At 36.5% G+C, this 26,954-nt stretch overlaps 1 protein-coding gene across 1 annotated transcript in view; it reads left to right on the forward strand.

Moving 5' to 3' along the window:
- Positions 1-26,954, forward strand: part of gabrg3 (gamma-aminobutyric acid type A receptor subunit gamma3) — a gene marked incomplete at its 3' end in the record, with an annotated part of 124,336 nt that overhangs the window by 65,031 nt on the left and 32,351 nt on the right. Inside the window, exon 4 of the mRNA XM_084128016.1 lies at positions 24,335-24,555. Coding sequence (XP_083984142.1) covers positions 24,335-24,555 — 221 coding nt within the window. The remainder of the gene's footprint in view (positions 1-24,334; positions 24,556-26,954) is intronic.

Here is a 26,954-nt window from a genome sequence, read left to right on the forward strand (position 1 = left end):
TCTAAAGTTTTACCGTGTGTGTGTATTTTCTTTGCAACTAACTTTCGCTGGCTGAAAGAAAACACAAACACTTTTTTTATTTTTTTATTAAATGTTTAATGGATGATTCAGTGACTTAATGATTCAAATCGCTCCTGAATGAACCACTGTTTTGCACAAATCTTTTGTGATTGCACAAATCACAAATCTCATTAAGACGCACTTGTTTAATTGAATAAGTTATGTATAAAGACACTTGTATCCACCTACTGGTGAAACTATATAATCTACACTGAGTCACTGAAAATAAATATGTAGCTAAATCTAGCCTAATGCAGCGACTTGCATAACTTAAGTGTTAGTACTTAAAATTGCAGCTGCATGTCAACTTGAAACTCGATTGGAGATTGTATTAGATGCGTTAAAGCCACAATCTATTTCATTAAGTAATGGGGATTTCACCAGGAAATTTTTAATAAAAAAAAAAAAGTAGATTAATTGTAAATACTGATGTGTTAGTAGGAAGTAAATATTGAATTCCTATGTGCTATACTTCACAGATAAAGACACAGCAGAAAAGCATACCACTTAAGCTATTCCCAAAGGTATGCAGTGCATTCATCCAGAACCTTTCCACATCTAAGACACGTATTAGACCAACTGGTCATTTAGGTCCTGACCGACAGACCAGTAGGGAGTTAACCTGAGCAGTAATGTATAGCTGTCATGATCACAAGAGAGGAGACAATAGCAGGTAAAAAGTATGTTTATTGAGGAATAAACAGAGTGGTCAGAGTCACACACACGACACACTGGGGCGGGAGAGTGACACAGGGACTTCAATAGGCAACCGGCTGGTGAAGGGTGATGGCAGAAGTGATGATCCAAATCCAGTAAGGTGACGAAGATGAGTAGAGACAAAGACACGACGAAAACTCCACAGGAACACAGGTCACAGCCAAAACGGGACAGGAACAGAAACTGCATACTGTACACCACAAGGTTTTGACAACAGAGGACACCAGTCACAGAGAATATAAAGGTGAGTTAGATGGGAATCAGCTGGCGCTGCTGATGAGCAATGATCAGAGGACACACCCACACTAATTAACACACAACAATCACACGAGACAAGGAAAAAGCAGTGAATTCATGAACCGTGACAATAGCATAGTCCAGTGGACAGTGTCTCCTTTTCTACCTCCAGTGGGTCAACTGTGAAATCCTTAATATTTGCATGCTGGATGCTTCAAAACAACACAAGGGAACAGATTGTAGCTGTTACATAGAAATCATCTTTTGCCTTTGACACAACTGCTGGCTGTGAGCCTGAGAAGTGATTTGCTTTTCCATTATGCCTGATATCTAGCAGAGAAGTGCCGCTATTTATGTTCTCAAACTCTTTCCCAGTCCTATGGCGCTCTTGTTTTGTGCTCGGCTGCATGCTCACACATATAGACACAGAAAAATATTTTTGTTCTGTTTTTGTGGTTGTCTACAAATGCTATTGAACATTTCCACTGTTATTGCCCCCCCCCCCCCCAAAAAAAAGATACAGATTATTGAACACATTTTGACTTTCGATAATGAGGTATGCTGTAACTCAGTGTAAGTAGTAGAAAAGAAGTAGAAAATAAACAGTTATTAACAAAATAAAAAAATTATGAAACACGAACAATTCATCAAACAGCAAAAGTGTAAAGGCTAAGTACTGAAATATCAAACACAGAAAAAACACCACATTTTTAAAATAATTAAACACTGTGTTGTCAGAGTTGATATTGTGGCTTTATTTAGCTAAATATATACTCCACACATAAATATGTATCAGAGAGATCATTCAACAGGTCCTGGAGGGCAAACAAAAGTCATAGATTTTTTTTTGCTTTGCATGCAGTAATGACACTGAACATGATACGCTGAATTAAGTAGTTATCAGGAATGCATTACCAATAGCAAACTCTTCATTAAACATGCATTAATAGCTAATTGACCATAGCATTAGCATTTAAAACGTGTGTATCAGAAAACTCTCTGTCTAAAACCTAATTAAACATTTTCAGGATGGATTATGCAATGCTTTAAAAAAAACTTTCCATAGAATAGCATGCAATAATAATAAAAAATGCTCTCAAATGAGGGAATGTATTTACTCAAAAATAATCAGCTGTCCAGATTATGCTGTTACGAAAAACAACATGGAACTGAAGTGAACTCAATAATTCAAAGCAAATAAAAGATGCACTGCGTAGAAGAAAAACACAGGCCTTGTCAAAAATTAATTCGCCTTCCCATTATTAACCATGATAATCAGCTAATTAATGCTGGAGAAGTTGCTCCCCAAACCTCCCACACACAAGGAACACGCAGCAGGCATCATTCATCCCCTGAGAAGCCAGTGTGAGGGAGGTACACCATTCCCAAACTCCTTCCCTCTTTCATTGCCTAGAGTAAGAGGAGGATGTGAAAGCCCTTCCATAAGATGAAGAAAGGAGAACACGCCGCTCTCAGTGTGTTAACCAGGAGCGAGGTTAATCTCTCCTGACGTTTGCTAACCAGGGGTTCGGATCACAAGCATTTGCAGCACAAGAGCAACACCTACGCCTTCTGTGCTGTTCGGGCCGTGACGGTTGGGTGGGGGTTGGGATGGAGAGGGGTAGAACTATTTCATCTGAGCTCAAGGAAAAGGTACAATCTTGTTGCATCAGCCATGTAATTTATTTAGGGCTCAGTTTTATACAGAACAGTCAGCCCCCCTGATTCAATAGTGATAGGTTTGTGATGTTGAGGAAGAATGCTTAAACTAGGGTTGGTAGACACAAAAACGTATTAGTTTGTCCTGTAAAAAATCTATCTATCAGTCAGTCTGTCTGTCTGTCTGTCTGTCTGTCTGTCTGTCTATCTATCTATCTATCTATCTATCTATCTATCTATCTATCTATCTATCTATCTATCTATCTATCTATCTGTCTGTCTGTCTGTCTGTCTGTCTGTCTGTCTGTCTGTGTCTATCTATCATTTCTGATGGACAGATGGGCTGAAATTCATCTCACTGATTTCATCACCATTGTTACAAATGCTGACGCACCGCTCTTTCTCCATTTCCATGGATATCAGTTAATTTGAGAAGAAGCTTGAGGGAGCACATTAAGGGCAAGTTATGAAAGCATCAGCCGAGCATATCAGCTTCTAACATGTCTCATTCTTGCTTTTCCCTTCTGTCAGAGCATAATAGTGATTTTAATGCAATTATTCAAATAACAAGAGCTGAAAGTCTCTCGCCACATTGGAGTGATGTGACTGTGGAGTGCACCTGAAGTCATAAGTGCTCATCGCACATGGCTTACTGATGTGAGTTGAATTAGACATGACATCATGACACTGTACCTGAGTATGACGCTAAATAACTAGAGAACAAATAAGATGAGTCAGAGTAAAAATGCCCTGTTGAACATTTTGTTCTTTGCTCTTCGTTTTAGCTCTTTGTGCACTCAAGGATGGCAACTACGGTCACTTTTAAATGAATACTAATTGAAAATATAGACACTTCAAAATCACTGTCCTATTAAAAAAAAGTTTTCCCCCCACTCTTTTATTTACTGATTTTGTCTATATGAACATAATTTTCTACATTCACCATGTTGTCGTTATCATGTGACCTACCAGCGTCAGTTACGTTGCTTCACTGCCATTCATAAAAGTAAAGTGTGCATGCGCACACTAGAAACTTGCCGGAAGTAGTAGGTCATCTGGAAACTTTTCGCCTATATATTTTCCGAATACTATGTGTCCGAAATCACATGCCCTTTTGAATGGGTACTTATTTTGAAAAAGTAATTTCTTCTCGACCATTAAAAAAGTATGTTCTGTATAGTATGAATTTGTGTAGTATGAATGTAATCCGGATGTACTACATTCGCCATGTTGTCATTATCATGTGACCTACCAGTGTCAGTTACATCACTTCACTACCATTGATAAATCCTCTCCCGTGGCCTCATGGGATAGTAGAGTGTCCATCGTATGCACACTTTAGAATCTCGCCGGAAGTAGGTCATCCAGGTACTACTTGCCTATTCTTTTAGGAGTACTGTGAAATGTGTGACTTGATAAACTACATCCAAAACTTGAAATCACATTTATCAAAGTGTAATTTTATTACTGGGTATTTTTATGACCTCATATTTGTTGAGATTCATCATGGGATATTTGCGCTTTTGTGAAGTCATTTGTCACACTGCAGGACAATTTAAAAGAACTAATGAAGGCAAACAATTTATGATATTAATATGCATTTGGCAACTACCCATTGTGATTTTTACATAATTCATTGAGTTATGATTTTAGCATCCGTTTACAAACTAGAGATAATGGCAGGAATCCCTACTTGCGATTTCAATCACTTTTGATGCTAGAAGGAAGCTGAATAGAAGAAAGGCATTATGTAATTTAAATGGAAAATGGAAAGAGCATGCTAACGTTTTGTTGTCAATACTATGTCAACATAAACATTGTTGTCATATCGGTAAATAGACAAATTTATGATAGCTTGTAAAAAATCGCTTCCATTGTAAATTCTTCAATGCAGTTAATTTGTTTTCTGTGGAAACTGAGCACATGCCACAGATATTATATACGTATAAACCTTTTTTTAAGCCACATTTTTTTTATTTGAGGAAAGTTTTCCCTCACTAAACAGAGACAGTAACAGTGATTTTAAATGTATGTAGTGTTATGTATATAAAAATGGCCCAAAAGTTAACAAAATAATCAGCTTTATAGGTCATCTGTAGGAGCACACTGAATATTATTGAGTTTTTTTTTGGGGGGGGGGGGTTCTCTCTCTCTCTCTCTCTCTCTCTCTCTTCACTGTCTTTGCTTTAATAGAAATACAAACGTGGGCTGATAGTTGCACCTGCACGATGACTCTAAACATGAAGAGCACTTAACAAAACACCATTATCATTCCATGAGCATATGAATGCACCTAGTACAACTCAAAAAGCCTTCAAAACTCATCATAACTCAGTTCACTTCATTACACCGTAAACCATCCAATGATTATTGCAATCCAAGGTCAGTATATAATTGCTTTTATTAATTAGCTGTGCCGCAGCTGTTTTCTGCTTTAGCCCAACAGACGGTTTGATTTCCACCTACTCATCCATTGGTTGGCTGTTGCACTGATTGACACAGCAAAGCGATACTGTATGTGTCTTCACTAATGACGCTTTTCCACTGCATGGTTTGGCTCGGCTCGCTTTGCTTTTCCACTGCAGTTTAGTACCGCTTCAAAGTGGGTGGGATTATAGACTGCTCGTTAAAGTTGCTGAAAAACGTTTTTATTCCTGGTCGCAATATCCACTATTTATACATGGATAAACCTAACCCTATAATGTATCCCTAAAAGCAGAGGGAAATGATAGATGAATAATGATGCAGAACCACCAAACATTGATTTTAAGCCTAAACTTGACAAAAACTGTAAACTTGTCCCTCAAATCCGATTGGTTAATTGGAATGTTGGTCCAGGATCAACTAAGATCAACAAAGAAGTTGATCCAGGAACATGCTGTACTAGGTAAAATCACGTTCACAATCTATATAGATGTCCCTGTTTTGAAAATGTATTGATCACTGTGAGTGCTTTTCATCACTCTTGTGGTCTCTCTGCGCTTTTTCATGTGACAAATTGGCCTGCTTATCACACAAGACATTTTCCCTTACGAATCAAATTGTCCATTATCTATCACCGGCCCCCGTCATCTCCCACGCGTACACTGATGCAGAGACACCCCTAGTCATGCAAATGACATTGTGCATTGCACTACTTGTATACACAATTAGCTCTACTGCAGGTGGATGTTTAGCAAAAAAAAAATGTGTATTTCATATCAAAATAATTTTTGCATAATCTTTTGCTGGATTGCATTTCCACTTTGTGTTCCAATGCAACTACTCCAGTGTGATCAAATAGATCCAATTGCACTGACCTGCATAAAATTGAGGTTAGCCATACATTTCCATACACTGGATCAAAATACAGTTTTTAAGCACCCCTGCAAGAACAGACCTGGAGAGACACGTGAATAAGCATTTGGGGAGAGAAACAAGCGACGCGTGCAATCCAGTTGAATAATTCAGGTTGTTGTGTAATTTTACTGTAGCAAGGAGTCTTGCATGTTTCCAGGTTTTTTCCAAAGTGACTTGCAAATGAAAATAATAATGCAGTAGCAATTAATCCAGTCTAGACAATGCAAGTAGTGCATACAATCTGACTAATATTTCTTTAATTAAATCGACCACAGTGTCTGTTAAATAAAAATTGTCTTGTTTAAGTTGCAAAAGCAGAATTTAAAAAAGCCAAGAACGTGCCACATTGCTTTATTGACAGATAAAGGAGCAGCATGATGATTAATGTATAATGAGTATTAGTGCTGACTCACAAATGATTGTATATGTAGTTGAATGTGGAAAACAAAAACACATTAGCATTCCTATCTTTGTCGAATGTGGTCAGAACCCGTTCCTGACAACCTCCTATTGTGGTTTCATTGATCCAATCCAGTGTTATTTTATTGTTACTGAGATACTATTGTACTTTTTATTATGTAAGGGAAACAGGTCAATTTAGCTCAAAGGGCGAAAGAAAGTGAGGAAAGAATGAGTTTGAGGAGTGAAATGATGGAATCCCAAGTTTCTAGCAATGTATGCACTTTGTAAAACCTGACCCGAACAAACCATCAATCATTAATGTAACCCTTCTAACGTTTCTTAGGCAGGGTTATTAAATTTCAGATCAATGTACCAGTTCTTGGGAAGCCAAACACATCGGTGTGTTGGCAGATTAATGAAAAGCGGAATCTTTCTTGTGGCTGATGCTTGAAGTTTTGAGGCATTTAAAGGGATACTCCGCTTTAAAATGAAAATTCTGTCATCATATACTCACCCTCCTGTTGTTTCAATCCTTTATGAATTTCTTTCTTCTGCTGAACAGAAAGGAAGATATTTAGAAGAATATCAGTAACCAGACAGTTTCTGGTCTCATTGACTTCCATAGTATATTTTTTCCCTACTATGGAAGTCAATGAGACCAGAAACTGTCTGGTTACTGACATTCTTCTAAATATCTTCCTTTCTGTTCAGCAGAAGAAAGAAATTCATACAGGTTTGAAACAACATGAGGGTGAGTGTATGATGACAGAATTTTCATTTTAAAGTGGAGTATCCCTTTAAAGGCTATACAGTTGTTGACTAAACTTTGCTGCAAACTTAACTCGAGACTCTCAACGGAAAAGAAAAGAAACTAAGATAAAAATGAGACGAGATTAGTTAGATGGCTTGAATGAAGCTGTTCGTTCTCAACCCATTTTCATCTTCCAAATCTTGATCTGACTCTGTCTGATGCTTTGTTCATGTCCTGAGATTTTAAACTCAAATTTCTCTCCAGCCTCCTGGATGAGTTCTGACCAATTAGGTATTATCTTTGGTTTAGAGTGTAAACGTTTCTCCTCCTCTCATGTGTTATCTAAGCATAATAGTCACATATACAGTATGTTGTTGTTACGGTGTGTGCAGGCAGGCAGACGAAGACACAGAAGAGTAAGGTTCTAACACAAAGTTTACTTATTGAGATTAGTTAAGATTAGATGACTGAAGTATGTGAATGATTATGATTGTTAGGCCAGTCTAACACACACACATTCAGTGCTGTCTAAATGTTTGGAAACACCCTTGGCAGAGTGAGGTTTTGGACAATGTCGGCATAAACCTTCTTTGCATTGGTTAGAACACAAAACAAACTATTAAAACAAATTTGATTAATTAAAAACATTTTAAAATAAAAACAGAGAAAAATACCAGAGCTACATAAACTGTTTTAATTTGTCTGTTATGTATAAATCTTAACTAGGAATTAGGTAGCATCTTATTTTACAGTCCTGTTCCACATGTACTAATAACTATATAACTGTGTAATAACTAGGTACTAACCCTGAACCTAAATCTAACCTTAACCCATGTAGTTGCCTTATAGTACTTTCTTAGGTAAGAACGCTGTAAATACATGTAAATGCACACACTGTAAAATAAAGTGCAACCAGGAATTAACTAGGAATTATGGTGTGCTGACCCAATAATTATCACAAAAGAAACCTGTAATCTATTAATCAGCATCACAGCTGCCAAAAAGGCATGCCTATCATGTAATCAAAAAGAAAATTACCCTTTTCCAAACGCATTTATGAAATTATGATTTTTTTTATGATGATTTTGTCCATAAAACCAACTTTTCTAGTGTGTTCTGAAAGTGCCTAAACAAACCAGGTGAGTTTGGTGGAAAATCACTGAAGTGCTGAAGAAAGTAGGCCATTAATCTAGAACTGTACACGGAAAATACAGGATATGAAATAGAGGCATCTCTCTCAGGGGCAGCAGAGCTCACTTTATCTCAGGCGTGGGATTAATATACACACCACTGTCATACAGCAGCAAAGGATGCATATATTAACAAATTTTCACATCTGGCTATTTCAGTACATTTCGGGTTGAGAAGGTCATGTGGAGTGTTCCCATGTGGGTCCTCTCTGCAGGTTTGGGTGGATCTGGCTGATTCAGCAAGATTGTCCCAGAAAACTTTTTCCTTCGTTTATAGCATTAAAGTTGGGGAAGTCTGAGAGTTAGCCTGGAGTGTGATACAACGACAACATGATAAAAGAAAAAGAAACATTTAGCAAAAGCACCAGTGTTCAAACAACAGCATAATGGTATAGCAAACATGATCAAATACAAAAAGGAAAACACCCTAGAGCTGTTGGTAAGTCCCAACAGTCTCTGTCTTACAAACAGAGTGTGAATGCTAAGACACTATTCCCTTTGATCTCGCCTTAAACGGGATCTGTTCAAACCCCCAACATTGCTGTTGTACAGACAATGCAATGAAGACGTAGCTTTCCTGTTTGAAATTAGGCTTGGTTACAGTAGGACACGACACGCAATGACGTAGGATGTGGCAGAAAATCAAAGCTGAAATTGTGCACCTGCCATTTGATATGGAGATGCATATTCTCCTCGAGTCTGATGAAGTAGCACAACAACGATGTAAGCAGTGATGTCACTAAGTGCGCTGAGCTCCATACCTTCTCATTTGTTTGGCATAATGAGGTAGCTTGAAATTGAACTCCATATTCATGCACAGAATTTTTTTTTTTTAAATTAACTTAGCTGTACTTGTGAGCCATTTAGGCCCAAATGAGTTGCAAATTGGTGACCCTTATAGAATTGATTGGCTTTGCACTTTAGTTCATTTCAAGCCATGCAGCACATACAGTCATCCATCAAATGTTTCCTGTTTTATCCATTTAGTGTTTCCTGTTATTTTGAATTGCTGCTTTGATTTATGATTTTACGGTTGGTATGAGTTCAGCTTTCATTTACATGATGGCTGTGTGATATATTTAATACTCTACTCTCTGGAGTAGTTGTTTCTGGTTGGTCTGTGGTCTGATTTGTCACTGGAATCCAATTTCCTGCATAGGAATATAATAGTTCCATATATTTTTTCTCACATATTAAAATTATTTTAACTAATATCATTATTTCATGTTCATTTAATGAATGAGGTAATTAAAATTAGTTAATTATTATATTTACTCTGTCTGGGTTATTTGTTAATATTGACCATCTGGCTGTACTGTACCTTATCCAATAATTGCAAGCTTTTAAAATCTCATTTACACATGAAATCATACCAGATTCTTTTTATTGAAGGATGGAAAAATTACATCTTTCAGCTGTTAAAATATACTTTATTGAACTGCTTTGAATGTTGCCAGACAGCAATTTGTTCTGAAGGCTCTCAAAGGGATGTTTGGTTGTGTCAACAGGTAAACAGAATTTTATCTCAAGTTTGGATAAAAATATTATATTTATCTTTCTGTATGTAAACTAATTATCTGCTTTGTCTGTCTCGTTTTAAAACGTTTAATAACTTTGTAAGCTGATTTGACCCAGTTCTTTCCATGAATATTAAGCTTAGATGTTGACATGACATAAAACAACAAGAGCAAGCATCATGTAAAATGCTGTGGGTACAAAGTCTCTGGAATATTTTGAAGACTGGATGTGGCCCAATAGTCATGGGGATCTGTGCTCTCTGATTTTTAAAACAGCAAATCTATTTGTGCATGTGCTGTTGCCTGGTTAACCTTGTGCGCCCCCAATTTCTTTTCAGATTAAACATACTCAATTTTTTTGTGGTCTCTGCCATTCTCCTGTTTAATTTCCTCCTGAACAATGCAGTGAGGAGGGGGATGACTGCCTTTCATATGTAATCTGCCTCTGCAGTAAATCAGTTTATTACAGGAAACTATCAAAGAGCACAGGACACAATGATGGGAAAGTGAGATGCAGGACCAGAACATTCCTCCGTGGATGAAATTCCTGTGCTTGTTCACTGCATTCTAAAAATGATAGAAGCTCATCAGGAATTGTAGTAATTAGTAATTACAGCACAGATGGACCGCTAACAAGGCATTCAGGCCATTCTCTAGCAACATTCGGATTTATTACATTTATGTATCTACTTTTGTGTTCACAAAGATAGGCCAGATAAATGTGTCAGGGAGCAAAAGTAAATTAAAAAGTGACTCTACTATCTTAAAGGTACACTATACAACTTTTTTTGTTTTTTGTTGTTGTTCAAAATTAACTTAATGTATTATTCCACAGGTGGACAGTAACAAAGTACATTTACTTGAGTACTATACTTACTCTCGCCATTTCCAAACAGCCAAGCCAATGTTGATTCTCGTATTATGTCACATGCTCTGTCACATTCTCTTTTTGCCAGCAGACTCTCCTCTGTTCTGCGTTTAAAAAAAAAAAGTGATTCCCGGAGGTTCGAGATTTAGCGTGCTCCATGTTACCTTTCTTGCTTGTTGTGACAACTAACCTATGCCATTCCCACACCATACAGGCGTCAAAGGAGTGGAAGCAACTTGTCTTTATTTACAGATATGATGAGACACGCACGGGCGAGTAGACTTTTTGAGGATTAAAAAAAAATGAGTGAATGGATTGTTTTCATTGTATGGTGGTTGTGTCCACACACTACAAAGACACATTTATATTCAAACACCATATAAAATAGAATTTTGCATCCGATGACCCCTTTAAGTAAAAGTACGAAGTAATAGCACTTGGGAGCACTTCGACTTGGCCGAGTCGAAGTGCTCCCAAGTGCTATTCCGCCATACATTATAGTTATCCTTTTTACCCGCTTAGAAAAGCGCCACGTTTTATTTTGTGTCACCATACTTGGTCGTAAACTGTATTTAAATAGGGAAAACGTGGAGGTGTTTGGTCGCTTCTATCTCTGTTTGGATCCTAATGAATGAACTGGGCTAAGCTAAGTGCTATCAAAGTGTCGCCGCGCACCAGAGCGATTGAGTGCACGCACTGAGACGAGAGAGGTATTTATCAACTCGTCTTAGTTAAGGGAATAACATAGTTTAATATGAAAAAACGGTGGAGTTCCTTTAATATGTTTGACCATGCACTTGTAATTTAACTCCAGAGTGTGTATATCTTTGTGTGTTCCATTTGTGGTATTTAGATGTCATATGATATGATCTTTTTAATTAAAGTGCGACTCTCTCACTTAAGGTTAGTGGTGACCTTTTTGCTTGTCTAACACTTTAATGGAAACATTTTTAATGGATTCCTTGCTTTAATAATGCACAGATGAATAGAAAGCATAGACTAGCTTCATATATGCAATGTAGGAATGTACAGTCTCCCTTTACATTCCTACAAAGTCCTAAACATTGAAATGGTTATTTGTTTAAAGTCTGGAATTTCCCCTGCTTATTAAAAGTTATGTTCATCTTCGTTACAATAGTGAATATCAGATCAGCTGACGAACGAGACACCTCAACATTTGTATTACAAATGCCTCAATGATTCTTTTGAAATCTGAATACAGATTTTGCTTTGTAAGGCATGTGCATGCAACTTAATTCGTCATTGCAGTTATTCACTGTGGTTATGTAATTTTGTTGTGTGTTATATAATACTGTTATAATACTGTTTAGGTGTCTTTACATGTATTTCGAAGCAGTAAAGAGAACGACTTAAACGTTGGTTAAATGTATAACAAAAAGTATAATTATAATTATAATATAATTAAATGTAAATTAAAGACATGAAGCTTTATTTCCAAGTATTTTATTCTAGTATCAAGCATCTTTATTTTATTTGTTGCTCCGAGCAAGATTATGCATTGTAAACCTTTTTAATGTAGTATAGTGAAATTTAGTAATAAGGGATTGTATATATTATAATATTTAATGTATATTCAAATCATTTTATGCTAATAATCCCAGATAAATCATATTTTCTGCATAATTACGTAAATAAAGAAATCTATTTTGTGTTATGTCAGTTACCTGTGTCTGCAGTGTGGAGTGGACACACCCATCTTAACGATTTCTATATATTGCTTATCCTGCCTGAAAAGACCATTAACATTACAGATAATGTTTCAATTAATGTAGGTGCATATATCTCAAAAGCTATTCATTTGCGACTGATATGCAGTAAATCGGATGATTTTAGGTCAGTGTGTTGCTGGAAGTCAACTCAGCTCCGCTCAAACGCTTCAGGTGTCTTCACCGCCTGCTGGCAGTTTAGAACGCAATGAGAAATCCCGTCATTTATAAAGATCAGGCCAGGATGCATTATAAAAAGCAGGATTGTGATGTTAGGGCAAATGTGTTAACTCATTTATATGTGGCTTCAGGGAAGTTGTGACATTAACAGCATGGCACAGAGGTATGATACAGTTTGTGTATGTGAACACTGCAGGGTGATCTTTAGCTATCTGGAAGATTAAGAAGAAAGCAGCATGGAATGTTTAGATCGAGTACACGGCTTTGCCTCTAGCTTAGAGCCGTAACCTATTTAGCTGTCTCAGTAAGGCTGGAAAACCCTGTAGTTCCCATCGATAAAATAACCCTGGGGTGTCTATAATGAGGGCAGCAGCACATGCCTCCAGCTCTGCCAGCGAGCATATGCAACCCTCTTTCGGGGGCTGAGGTTGACCCTGCAGAATTCTGCGGAATAATCATGAGCACTGCCAACATTTCTCTACAAGTCAGTGGCCCTCTTATCTGTCACTTGGTTTGGGTGGGCTAAGATGATCAGAGAAAAATGACACTTTTCACCTTTGGGAAGGCTGCCTGCTGGAGAACATCACGGCCTCTATTTCTCTTTTGAGAGGGTGTGAAATAGAGGGTTTGAGTTTTGAAGTGCCAGATAAGCACCTGAGTTAGATGGTGAGTTTAAATGCGAAGAGAGATGAAATGATGGAAAGAAGAGAGTGTGAAGAGAGAGAGAGAGAGAGAGAGAGAGAGAGAGAATGAAAGAGAGGGAGGAACAAAGATTACTGTGGGTGGTAAAGGTGAGTGCTTGAGACGGGCACGGACAGAGAGGAATGCGATGTGGAGAATGTGAATGAGCGTGTGCAAGAGTGGGGAGAAATTGCGGGGAGGTGAGACAGGAAGGGAGTGGAATGAGAAGAGTGTACATGGAGGACAGAGGGAGGGGTGAGAAATGAATTGGAGTAAAAAGCACTGTAAGCACTTTTTCGCTTCACTGGAAAGTACATGAATCTGAAAGGAGTTTTCTCCAAGAGGGAATTCCTATAGTGAAACTGGCTTTTTCTTTGAGCGCTATTCACAACTACTTTGTGTTCCGAGTCTTATGTAAAGCTTTAGCTCACCTAAAAAGGAAAATCCTGTCATTATTTACTCATTCTCATGTCATTTTGGAAGAGTATCCTGGACAATATAATAAAATGATTGATTTAATGAATGAGGACTAGGGCTTTCAAGCTCCAAAAAACAACAACAACAAAAAAGCACCATCTTTTCGACTCATGTGCTATATTCAAAGTCTTTTGAAGTCATACCATAGCTTTGTGTGAAAGAAAGACCCCAACAAATTAAAAAGAGAAAAGTAGCAATGTTTCATGATCTTTTGAATGTGATCTTAAACTAATTAATCCAAAACTCACATTTTTCTAGTGACTGGTCACATCTAAATTTTTCAATTGGCCCAAGTGAAATTCTGTAAATTATAAAATTAAATTTACAGAATTTCAGTTGGGCCAATTGAAAAATTTAGATGTGACCAGTCACTAGAAAATTTTGATTTGGGGAGGTTAGAAATTTTTTACAGTGCTTATAACTTGATAAAAGTGGTACAAATGACTCACGTGGACTTGTAATCTTATTCGAAGTCCACATGAGTCATTTGTACCACTTTTATGATACATTTATTGTGATTTTTCCATCCTTTTTGAAGCTTGAAAGCTCGAGTCCCCAACTCATTGTAAAAATTTCATATGAGAGTGAGCAAATGTTGACAGGGTTTTCTTTGTTGGGTGAACCATCCCTTTAAAACATGAAAAGAAAAGAACAGGCTTGTTTCTGAAAATGTTCAAAGGGTCATCCTACTTTCTTTTAATTGGACAAAAATCGAATGCAGAACAGTTCACAGAAATTTCTTTAACTAGAGACTTTCACCAGGAGGTAAATTCGCAGTGTTTCAATGAAGACAAAGTCAGCAAGCTCCATTATTAGGCCATAGGGGATGATAAGTGTTAATTAGCATTGTCTCAAGAGGATGAAAAGTGACTGTTTTTCTTTGAGAGTATAACATCTTTGAGGAGCTCACTCCACATGATATAAATGGTTGTGGCAATTATTAAAAAGGCACACTATAACACCAATCCAACTCCAGTGGTGGCGCTAGGCCGCCAACCCCCTAAAGATTCCCTAATGATTTTCCTGTTTTTTACTCTCAGTCTCACTTTCATTAAAAATAAAAAAGTCATTATAAACCTAAAAAATTAAATAAGGTTTGATAAATGTTTTAATGTGCCTATAAACAATGGTTTTGATGGGGGAGGAGTCAATTGCACATTCAGGTACTGGGAATAGCGAATAGCGATCATTAAGCTCCTCATCAACAGCGGTCATAATTGATATAAATTGCGTAGTGGTGATGAAAAAGAGCAAATGTTGTTTTCGATCTTAATGCCAATGTGTTAAACCGCGTCTTTAACTGTTGCGCTCATAGACTGTAAAAAGGTTGCGCCTAGTCTGCTTTTCAGTTTCTCGCGCTGTGTCAAGTTAAAAGTTCAGCACTCGTTTTTAAAAGCACATGCGCGTTCCTTCATTTAGTTCACTCATCATTATCTGTTCCGGCCAGAAGGTGGAACTGTCCCTAGACATAATCAATACATAGACATCTATATGTCTATGGGACTGTAAGTCGACAAGTTTCAATAAACGTTATTGATTCAAAGGACTGATAATATACAGTAATAATACAAATATTCAGCGAGAATGATGCATGCTTAATAACGGTGCACACTTTACAATGTGACCTTGTAAATGTATAATTTAAGGGAAAATGGAAAATTAAACAAGTACAATACAATATGCTGGGTGTTGAAGTTTTTGATGCACTGTTTTTTTTTTGGCAACACTTATTTTAAGGTGACGTAGTTACACGTCACTATATGTACTTACTATAGTAATACATTATGTACAATTACAAGTAACTAACCCTAAACCAAATCTTAACTGTAACTCTATAGTAAGTAGGCTACATGTTGTTAATTAATATTAATCAGTACTTATTTAAGAAAGTACAATGTAACTACGTCACCTTAAAATAAAGTGTAACTTTTTTTTTCTTAGCACCCCTTGAACTGTTATTATTATTATAAAACCATGCTTGCAAACTAACAAGCAACTTATTACCTTAGCAAGCAAAAACCATTGCGCATTGCAATTCGCACCAATGTTGCTGATGCTGTCAACACTGAGGAAATGTTATATTAACATTGGTTTCTCTGTGGTTTAAAGTTTTACCATTTTACAAGTTTGTTGACTCTGTAATATAAATGCAGTTCCTTGGAGTCCATGGTGTCCTCAGGAGACATAGCACAGATCTGCAGCTCAGATGGAAACAGAACTTTTCCACTGACTAATCTAAAGAGTTTACTCAGGCCTCCTGAGAATACATTGTTATTTCCTTAACTCATTTCTCAGGTTCAGAAGTTGCTGAATAAATGAATGCAAATATCTTTATGCTGTTTTTAATGGAAATTTCTCTAATTAACATTATATTACTGAGTTTGTAATTTTAAGATTTTAATTTTAGCTAAATGTTAGTAATAGTTCTATGGTCTGCTTTCAGAATTACAATTATATAAATTCCATACAGTAATATACTATTAAAAAACAAGGAGACATCTTGCTTAACTGCATCTTTATTGCATATAAAATGTATATTTAATTAAATGGGAAAGTGTAGCACAAAAGTACAATTCCTTTCAGAGTTTGTGCTTTGAGAATGTATTCTTTATTCTTCCTTTTTTGGTATCAAGAAGAGTATTCCTTTTTAACATAACTTGCCATTACTGTGGATGAATGCCAGTCATTTTGGGTCTTTACAGAGTTGGCTGTAAATTAAGATTGTTCTCTTAAAGCTCCAGTATTTTATAGATCGGCGTAAAGATAATTTAAAGGGTTAGTTCACCCAAAAATGAAAATTCTGTCAGTCATTACTCACCCTCATGTTGTTCCAACCCCGTAAGACTTTCGTTCATCTTCGGAACACAAATTAAGATATTTTTGATGAAATCTGAGAGCTGACTCACTCCTTCATAGACTGCTAGGTAATTGCATCTGCCGGCCCAGAAAAGTTAGTAAAGACATTGTTAAAATAGTCCAAATGACTACAGTGACTCAACCTTAAGTTTATCAAGCGATGAGAATACTTTTTGTGCGCAAAAAAAACAAAAATAACGACTTTATTCAACTATTCATTTTCTTCTGTGTGGACCTCTGACGTAAGTTCACGTGAGCACCACGACGCATGCGTGAGAACTGAGATGATGATGCTCTCGATCAGTTGATGGGAAAGTGTGAAAGGGAAGACATTCATTTTGCGGCATTGGTAAGGCACTTTTACGTTTTCTCATTGGTTTCTCACGGTCCAGGAAATGCACACTTTAGAACCATTTTAAACACACCAAATCGAGACCCATCTGCATCATCTTCTCAGTTCTCGCGCATGCGTCGTGGCGCTCTAGTGAACTCACGTCAGAGGCCCACACGGATGAAAATGAATAGTTGAATAAAGCCATTATTTTTGATTATTTTTGCGCACAAAATGTATTCTCGTCACTGTAGTCACTTGGACTGTTTTAACAATGTCTTTACTAACTTTTCTGGGCCGGCAGATGCAATTACCTAGCAGCCTATGAAGGAGTGAGCCAGCTCTCAGATTTCATCAAAAATATCTTAATTTGTATTCTGAAGATGAACGAAAGTCTTACGGGGTTGGGACAGAATTTTCATTGTTTGGTGAACTAACCCTTTAATGTCTGTACAGAACACTGATCTCTGCCTTGTGTGAACAAGCATCAAGCATCATTATAGATTGATTGTATAACATTGGATTTTTTTGTGAAATTTGTTTTTGGTACTTGTGAAACTTTTCACTACAGTGCACAGCAAATATACATCCCTAGTCTTAAAATGTCCATTATAACTAAATAAAATTGATAAATACACAACTGGATTCATAATGATTATTGTAAAGTGTTTTTAATACTACAGTTTCCATCTTTGTAACCGTGATATACACTTTAATATATGTAAATGTAATCTAAATTAAGCTTTGGTACCGAAATTGGTACAGAGAACCGTGGATTTTCACTGGTATTGGTACCGAATACTGAAATTTTGGTACCGTGACAACACTACCTCAGACCCAGACTCCCTGCGGTGTATTTCCTGCGGGCCAATCCCCTGTGGTCGTGTCATGGTTAAATGGCATATTTATTTAATGCTGCTCCATACCATCCCCCTGGACGTGAATGCTCCAGAGCTTGCATAACTCTGCCTTGGCCTGTTTTATCATTCATTCAACAGGCCTTTATTTATATATTCTCTTTCTTAGATGATAAATGGCACAAGGAATTTAATTAGAGCTATGGGAGGAGAAGGGGCCTGATGAATCTGATACTGTGTGGCTCTCACACACAAATCAAAGGTGAAAGTGTGTGTGCGCGGGACAGCGGAGCAGAGAGATGTCATTACCACAAATGGCGTGATGTGCCTGTCAGGCGTGGTGGAATTAACTTACTCATTCTGATCTCAACAGCTGAGGGAGCCACTCTGCTCAGGGAAATCACGAATCTGTATGCAGATCATCTGTGGACGGGACAGGAACCGGAGCAGAAAATGATTCCTTACTCAGAAGAGCCTGGGTCAGACAATTTACTGTAATGAGTGATATTCCTACTAGTCCTTCAGAAATTTCATATGACAATATTTCCACTCTGAAATACTTTCAAATAATATTTTTGAATGAAGCTTTAATGAGGTGAGTACACAGGTGCAAGAAACGTCCCTTGGGGTTACGACACTTAAAAATAGGTTCTTATTTGTGGAAAACCACTATCAAATGATATGTTCTTTGAGAACTGAGGGTGGTACTGATGTAAACTATGGTAATTGCTTATACAAATGTATGCTAATTTTTTAAAGCTTTATGGGCTTTAAAGCTTTATGGGACTACACAGACATTAAGCCATTCTGATGCCCACAAGAGTTCACAAAAAAATAATGTTCTGTCATTATGTTCTCACCCTCACGTCATTCCAAACCTATAATGTTATTTGTACTAAGATGAGGTTTTTATTTATTTATTTGATAGAGACAGTGCTTATCAATCAACAGTCAGACACTGTAAGCCAGAGTTAGCCCAGCAGGCAAATTTTCATCTGTCACCCTTGCCAGATTTTTAGGTGACAACCTTAAATAAACATGGTAAATGAATGGTCACATGATAAGAAAAATCTCCATGATTAAATAATGTTTCACACACACACACACACACACACACACACACTGGTATTCCTATGGGGACATTCCATATAGGCTTAATGGTTTGTATACTGTACAAACTGTATATTCTATCCCCCTACACCCTACCCCTAAACCTACCCATCACATTGAACTTTCTGAATTTTTACATTTTTAATAAAACATTGTTTAGTATGTATTTTAAGGCGAGACACTACAGGTTAACTAGCAGATATCACCATGAAACTTTCCCAGTTGATTACCTACATTAAGATGAGAAAAAAATGTATTACAAGTTTTCTGTAATTTAATGTTTAAATATGCAAATTAGGCTATATCTAATTAAATATGCGCTAATTTGCATATATTTTAAAAAACGAAATCTGAGTATTGGATAAAGCCAGGTTACATTTTTTTCATTGTGTTCACATATTAGATTGGAAAAAAATTACAGAGGGATTTATGGATATCTACTTTTGTTATCCTGTAAATCAGAATATACTGTCAATAGCCTTAAAAAAATGATTTTCGCCATGTTTTTTGGAATAAAATGTTATATAAATCAGGCTAGGAATAATATATTTACAAATCCCTCTGTAAATGTCTTCATAATATAACTAGGTACAAGACTGGAAAGTTTGGTGTATATAGGTGCTACTGAAGTGGAGATTTCGGACTTGGAGTATGAGAGAAAAGTCATTTTGAGAAAACAGGCTTTAAAGATTTATCATCAGCCAATGAGATTGCGCATTCAGCCCTTTTACTTTCACGATTGGTTACTGATAAAAAGGAAATTACCATATTTGGATCCGACAGCATTGTACAGGAGAGAGAAAGCTTTCCAGCGGTGCATGTGATGACAGGGAGCAGACAGCGATCGAGGAGCAGCATGTTGATTGAGAACGCCAACTTTTGTTGAATTTAGGAGAAATCTACAGACGCAAACAGACAAAGTGTAGTAAAATAAAGACCTAAATGTGTATTTCGGACTTTTTTTTCACCACAAGTCTGAAAGAAGACATGTTATTGAAGACAAATATCCAAAAATCTCAAAATTGACTCGCCTTAAGCCATTTTAATTATGAGGACTCAGGAAATGTCCTCATAAACCACTTTTACGTTGTAATACCAGTGTAACACCCATGTCATTATACAAATTTCTGTCCTCATAAAACTTATAAACAAGCACATACACACACACACTGACACATGTTGTGTTTTCATGTTTTAAATGAACAGTTCTTGAGAAAAACAACATAAAAGCTCTATAAAATAACCCGTGGTCACTGTCGTTGTTTGGCAAAAAATAGCATAAATCATTAAAAATGTTTCTACTGTTGTTCCACTGAAAATGAAAATAGCAGCATATATTGTTGGAATGACATCAGGGTGAGTAAATAATAGCATCATTTTCATTTCTGGGTGAATTACTGCTCGAAAGTGCATAAATTTTGCATTGACATTTAGCTCATGGCTAAAGTAGACCTGTAGCAATAGTAGTCGTTCTTACTGAAAAGCAATTGTACACAATGGTTATTATCCTTTGAATCAGCATCTACATTGAAACCAGCAGCTAATGAATGTGATGATATACAACCACTGACATAAATTTGTCTGTCAGGACCTCTAAAGAAGGGGAAATGAATTGTTTTGTTTCTTATTCATTAAATAAGTCTCTCCATTGCAGTGAACCACAAAGCAGGAACCTTGATTTTATATGCATTCTCCAAACATTACCCTTCCCACAGCAGTCCCGACGGATTATCCAGACAAAAACAAGTCTGGTGAAATCAAACTATGTCAGACTGTTAATAACAAAATTATTTCAATCCACAAACTGCCAACCCTGCTGAGTAAATGTGAGACCTATTAACGTATGTGAGGGCTTGCCTTGCGATAAGGACATCCAGTGGGACACAAACAGACCTGTTGTTGCCACATTCCACCATTTATTTCTTAGACTGTGGGAATTTTGAACTGGCACACAACATCTTTACAGACTTTTATTGTGTGTGTCCTGTTTACTAATGTTTTGGCGATGTAATTCCTTGTTTATCACTGCAGTAAAGAATCTTTGAATCTCCCCTGCATCGGCATCAGCTTAGAGTGCACACTCAATACTGTAAAACATTCTTTTTTTCCCTCTTTTTTTCCCCAGCGTTTGATGCTTGCCCGCAGCTTTGAAGCAGCACTCCAAAAACCTAATTAATATAACAGATTGTCACAGCACACAGACTGTGACAGTCTAGAACTCTCAAACAACAAGAAAATGTTTACACTCATTTTATTAAATGGGATCATTCATAATCTTTCTGTTGAAAAGAACAAAGTTAATTTTACTTTGTGGATTACAAAATGGCAACAGCTTGACTCTAGACTTCTCTGAACAAACAGACTCTTCCTCTGTTGTCTGTACATTGTTTTTGTCCAGATGTAATGGAATCACCTCAGATTAGTTCTGTTTATTCTGATGCTCAACACATTTTCACTTGGATGGCGATTAGACCTGAAGTGATGTTCTTTTCCGCCTACCTCTGAACTCCCTTTAGCTTCTGGAATAAAAGGTCACAATTATGGCCTGACTGCTCTCATGCCCACTGACTTGTGATAAATGAGACTGGTATTATAATGAAGAGACCCAACTTTGGGGAGAGATAGCAAAAGGTCAAATGACTGTCAGGCCGGCGCAGGTACGTGGGGTTGGAGGGTGACAACCACCATTAATTATGAAGGGGGACAATCAGTTTAGAGTCATAATAAAAGAGGAGGTGTCACTAAGACAGAGATTTCAAACTTTTGTGATGTCAAGGACCCCTAAATATAATGAGCTCCTTCTGACGGAATATACGGTACATTCATATTTTCCTGTACAACAGGGATAGAAAAATATACAGTAATGTATGTTTTAATGAATAAAACCCACTTTTCTGTCTTAAAAGACATGTTGATGGCAAAACAATTATTAAGTGTGTATTAAGTTGGAAGTGTATCTTTTTTTTTCTACCAACTATTAGAGCAATGTTGTATTATATACACAGAGAGAATCGTTTCATAGCGCTTTTCCCAGTAAATACTGTTCCAAAGCAGCTTTACTGAGAATAGTGCCTTGCAGCCCCCGACGAGCAAGCTGAAGGCAACAAACACTCTCCAGAAAGATACACAAACTCTTTTTCAAAGTATATGTACATTGCAAGTATACAGAGAAATGAACACGTAGAAACAAAAATAAGAATGTTTGTTAATAGAATAAAATATTATTCATATTATTATTTCCTTTAAACGTAGGATGAATAAATATGTAATAAAAATATTAAATATCAAAATATTAAAATGTTATTGTGATTGAATGTTTATTGCATTTTTATAAATACATTTTTTTTTTTAAATCCCTCTGAAACACTCTGCGTCCCCATCACACCACCTTTTGGCCTCCTGTGGGTCTGCTGACCCCAGTTTGAAAACATTAAGAAACATTCAGAGCTCTTTTTGAATGTATTCAAACAAGTATGAAGTCATCACATTGAGTTTGGTATTCACTATGGTGATATTTTAAGGAAGTCTGTCTTGATGCCTACAGTTATCTTGCATTTACTGAGTGAGCACAGATCACATTGATCCGATTTGTGTGAAGGTTTGTGTAGACTTTAGTGGGGTCAGTGCTGGTCGGTTGAAACAGCTGGAGTAAATTAGCTGGATGTTTATAGGGATGGATTCAGACATCAAAGCTGGAATAGATAATGAGGCCATTAGTCTTCCTACCTCAAATCACTCCAAAGAAGATAGGTCTTTTTCAAATACACTTTCACACACACAATGACGCGTAGGCACATATTTTGATTGGACTGCTTCCACAGAATTGTTCTAATCGTGGCAAGTGTTTGAAATGGAAATTGATTTTGAGCTATTTATGCACCATTTCAGATGCAGTGACTCTTACACCTCAGAGACCCTGTCAAACTTCTGCAGTCAAGCTCTGACAAATTCTGCGTTAGGGTTATATATCAGTGAGACATTTACAAATAAATAACATTCATTAGAACTGATTAAATGCATATCCTCTATTAGTCTCTGGTTAACCCTATTATGTATTTTACAGCTTTCATTCTGACAGTAAAAAGCACAACAACAACAACTTTTTTTTTTTTTCAAGCACAAGATTTAATGTACCATAATTAATGTATTAATGGTATGATCTGATTTCAAAATTACCCCTTTTTGGAGGCTAATTCAGACTGTAATGGCAAAGAGCATTTATGAAACTGCTGTTAAGCTTTCAAAAAACTCTGGCCTTATTCAGTTTTTGTTTAATTGTTGTTGCCTAGCCCCTTTCAGCTGTGTTAAAAATATCCATCCTTTACATTTCCTGCTCAGTAAATCAAGACCTCTTGCCCCCCAAAACACACTACTGAAAATATACAGTATGATATGAAGTATCAGATGGCTCTAACCCTGTGGTTTAAACAAATGTGATTAGGCATTTTTTCCCTCACAGGTTGCATGGGTCAGATGCAATATTTAACCATGTACTCATGCAGCAGCCTTTGAGGGTATCTACACAATTGCTGGGATTGTTTATAAAGCCTAAGAAATCCCTGAAAGTTTGTGGACCATGAGGTGTGATTATGTGTCTTTCCCCACATTCAATTCCTGTGGCTCCTACTGCCAGCTTGTACAGTGCCAGAACCTCATAATCCTTGTTAAAGTATCTCAAAGCTGACTCTGTCTTCCATCCAAACCACATTGGGATCAGCGGTGCTCCATCACTGAATAATTCTGGCATTAATTTAAGGGCTGGTTCTAGGAATTCAGATTGCTACTGTATGGCTCTGTCTTTCTACTAATCAGGGCTGTTTAGGAATAAATCACAGTGGAAATGTGTTAAGAGTGCTAAAGAATACCGTTAAAGGGATAGTTCACCCAAAAATGAAAATTCTGTCATCATTTACTCACCCTCAAGTTGTTCCAAACCTGTATGAGTTTCTTTGTTCTGCTGAACACAAAGGAAGATATTTGGAAGAATGTTTGTAATCAACAGATCTCGGTCCCCATTGACTTCCATAGTAGGAAAAAAATATACTATGGTAGTCAATGGGGACCGAGATCTGTTTGGTTACAAACATTCTTCCAAATATCTTCCTTTGTGTTCAGCAGAACAAAGAAACTCATACAGGTTTGGAACAACTTGAGGGTGAGTAAACAATGATAGAATTTTCATTTTTGGGTGAACTATCCCTTTAAGGCCAGGTTGTACTAAAATGGGTTCAATTTTCAATATTCAATCAACAAGAATAGCAACGTGAATTTATGGTTTAAAAGTGATCACTACAAGAGCTTCAGTATATAGGCTATTATTAAGTCAACATGTCATTCATCTTTCTTGATACATGACCTTTTTTTTATTTCCACAGGAGTACCAGATTGACATAATTTTTGCACAGACATGGACAGACAGCCGACTCAGATATAACAGCACTATGAAAATATTGACTTTGAACAGTAATATGGTTGGACTCATTTGGCTACCGGACACCATCTTCAGAAATTCCAAGAGTGCAGATTCACATTGGATTACTACACCAAATCAGCTACTTAGAATATGGAATGATGGGAAAATACTTTACACTTTGAGGTAAGCCAGCTGATATTTGATAATGAAACTGATGAAGATATGAGTAAGAATATGATTTTTTTTTCACTCCCAAAACTATCCAATAAATGAGACAAAAAAATGGCTAATTAGCTGGTTTGTAGGGTCGTTTATGGCATAAAATATATCAATATATCAATTTTAATATATCAATTTTATCAAATTTATATTGTAAAATGTATCAGTTGCTTTCTATAATTATTGCACTTAAGCACACAGATTTTGCACGATTACTTTCTTAGAAATGTGAAATAAAAAGTCAAGAAGCATTTCCTTGATCTGAAACATGAAACTCTTAATGTGAACCACTACATCAGTGACAGTGGGTCGCTGATTTTAAATGACTTTATTGAAAATGTTTTTCATTCATTACTTTTCACCACTGCATGATAAAAAGTCAAAAAAGTGAAATGTTGCTGAACACAACCCACTGTCGGCTGTGTCAGTTCATAGAGAATCACCCCGGCGAGATGAAAGAAAGTAGATTTTTAAGACCCACAAGCTTTTGACAAGGTCATTACAGCACTGAATGAAAGGCATAAAAGAGAAAAAACAGGATGTTATAATAAAGTAGGCAGTTGGTCAGGGTAAATGCTCTAATTTAACGTTTCTTGCACTTTCTTGAAGTAAGGGGTAAAGTAATGCTGTGTAATACCTAAGTATCATTATGTGAATTGTGTTTACTTTACTCAGTACTATTGAAACTAAATATTTTAGGTTGTATATAAAGTAGCCTATAATATTAAATCTATAAATAAATACAATTTTATGATTTCATGTATTGAAAATTATACTTTGTATAATGTCTAATGAAATTGTAAGGAGTAAAAAGTACACAGTATTATGCATATTTCGCCTATGTCTACATATGCTTAAAAATACCATTCCAGGTTAATACAGGTTAAATTCTTCTGGCAGCATCTGTCAAAAAAAAGACAAAAAATAAAAAATAGAACAGAAATTGTGCTTACAGTGGAGAGTGGAGACCCAACGGGCAAGATAGCTGGAAGGAAATGTCAAGATGTTTAATTTTTAATTTTTTTCAACTGTTTAAACTGCAACAAATCATATTTTAAGTGTATGATGAGACAAGTTATGACAGTGAATTTTAAGGTACTATATTTAGCTGGATGCTAACACACATGCTAATAATGCAAACGACATGCAAAAAAGAGTCATATCAAAAACATGAACTATTACAATAAAATGTAATAAATTATGTTTTTTACACTTTCGCATTAATTTTTGACTGGATACTTTGACTTTTGAGTAAAATGTGGACATCGCATCCGTTTGTTGTTTCCCTGTAGTTTTTACACCCCTGTTACTGAGTTCTGAAGCCTCAGTTCCTACAGTAAGCATGATGTTTAATGCCTTTAATCAGTTACCCAGACTGTCACTTTGACATTTTAGCCACCTCTATTTCAGATTAGGTCATCTCTTTCACAGTTCTTGATGAAATATCAAGAGCTGGGATGAATTTAGGCCAACGGTCACAAATTTATGCCACTTTCCAGAGCTAAAAAAAACACAAAATCAGAAGTCACTGTCAAAAGCACTGTCAAAGAGTATTCTCTGAAACAGCAAAACACAGTGTTCAGCCCTGATAAGTAATATTTAAATTTGATGGGTCTGAGATGTCTGTGTTATGATCAGAACATTAAAGACCACTGGATATGTGGCCAAAGATCAACCAAACCTCTAGTTTCAAAACTCTCAGTGACATCAACCCGTCTTCTGAGTTTGAGCTCCACTGTGAGACAGCCTTTCTGGTCTGGTGTGACTCCAGTGTCTTGTGATGTTGAGATGTGATGACACTCGTTCATATTCAACTAGCTCAGTTTGGTTCAGTGCTTGTATTTGTGACAGATCTATTCAATAAGACTCTAGGCTAGGTTTGACCAAAATTAGGCCAGGAAGCTGCAGAAACTGCCTGTTATATTATTTAACAGTCCACTGCCAATGGGGCTTGTGAACTAACCATTGGATACCCTGCATGGGCAGCACCACAGACCTAATCGCACTGTGGATGAACTGCACAACAGGCTGTATTGCTAGTATTTTGTGGTGGACTTAAATACAATTCTTTTGATTCAAATGGCAGCTGTCACAAAAGTGCATTTAAGAAAGACTTTGCCCCCCTCTCTTGAAAACCATAAAGACATTGTCCATCACTTGTTGATGCAGACAAGGACTACTATTTTGAGTAAGTGGCTTTGATATAGCCCTGTCACATGGATTTATAGATTTTATGTGTTTAATTTATTATTATTATAATACTTAAATTGTTGTACTTATACTTAACATATACATTATATCCTATTTATTATTTTGTGGACCTTAAGTTTATCAATTATCCTGTCATTTAAATAATAAAAAAT

The sequence above is a fragment of the Abramis brama genome (assembly GCF_963993115.1).
Source record: "Abramis brama genome assembly, chromosome: 11".
Taxonomy (NCBI): Eukaryota; Metazoa; Chordata; class Actinopteri; order Cypriniformes; family Leuciscidae; genus Abramis; species Abramis brama.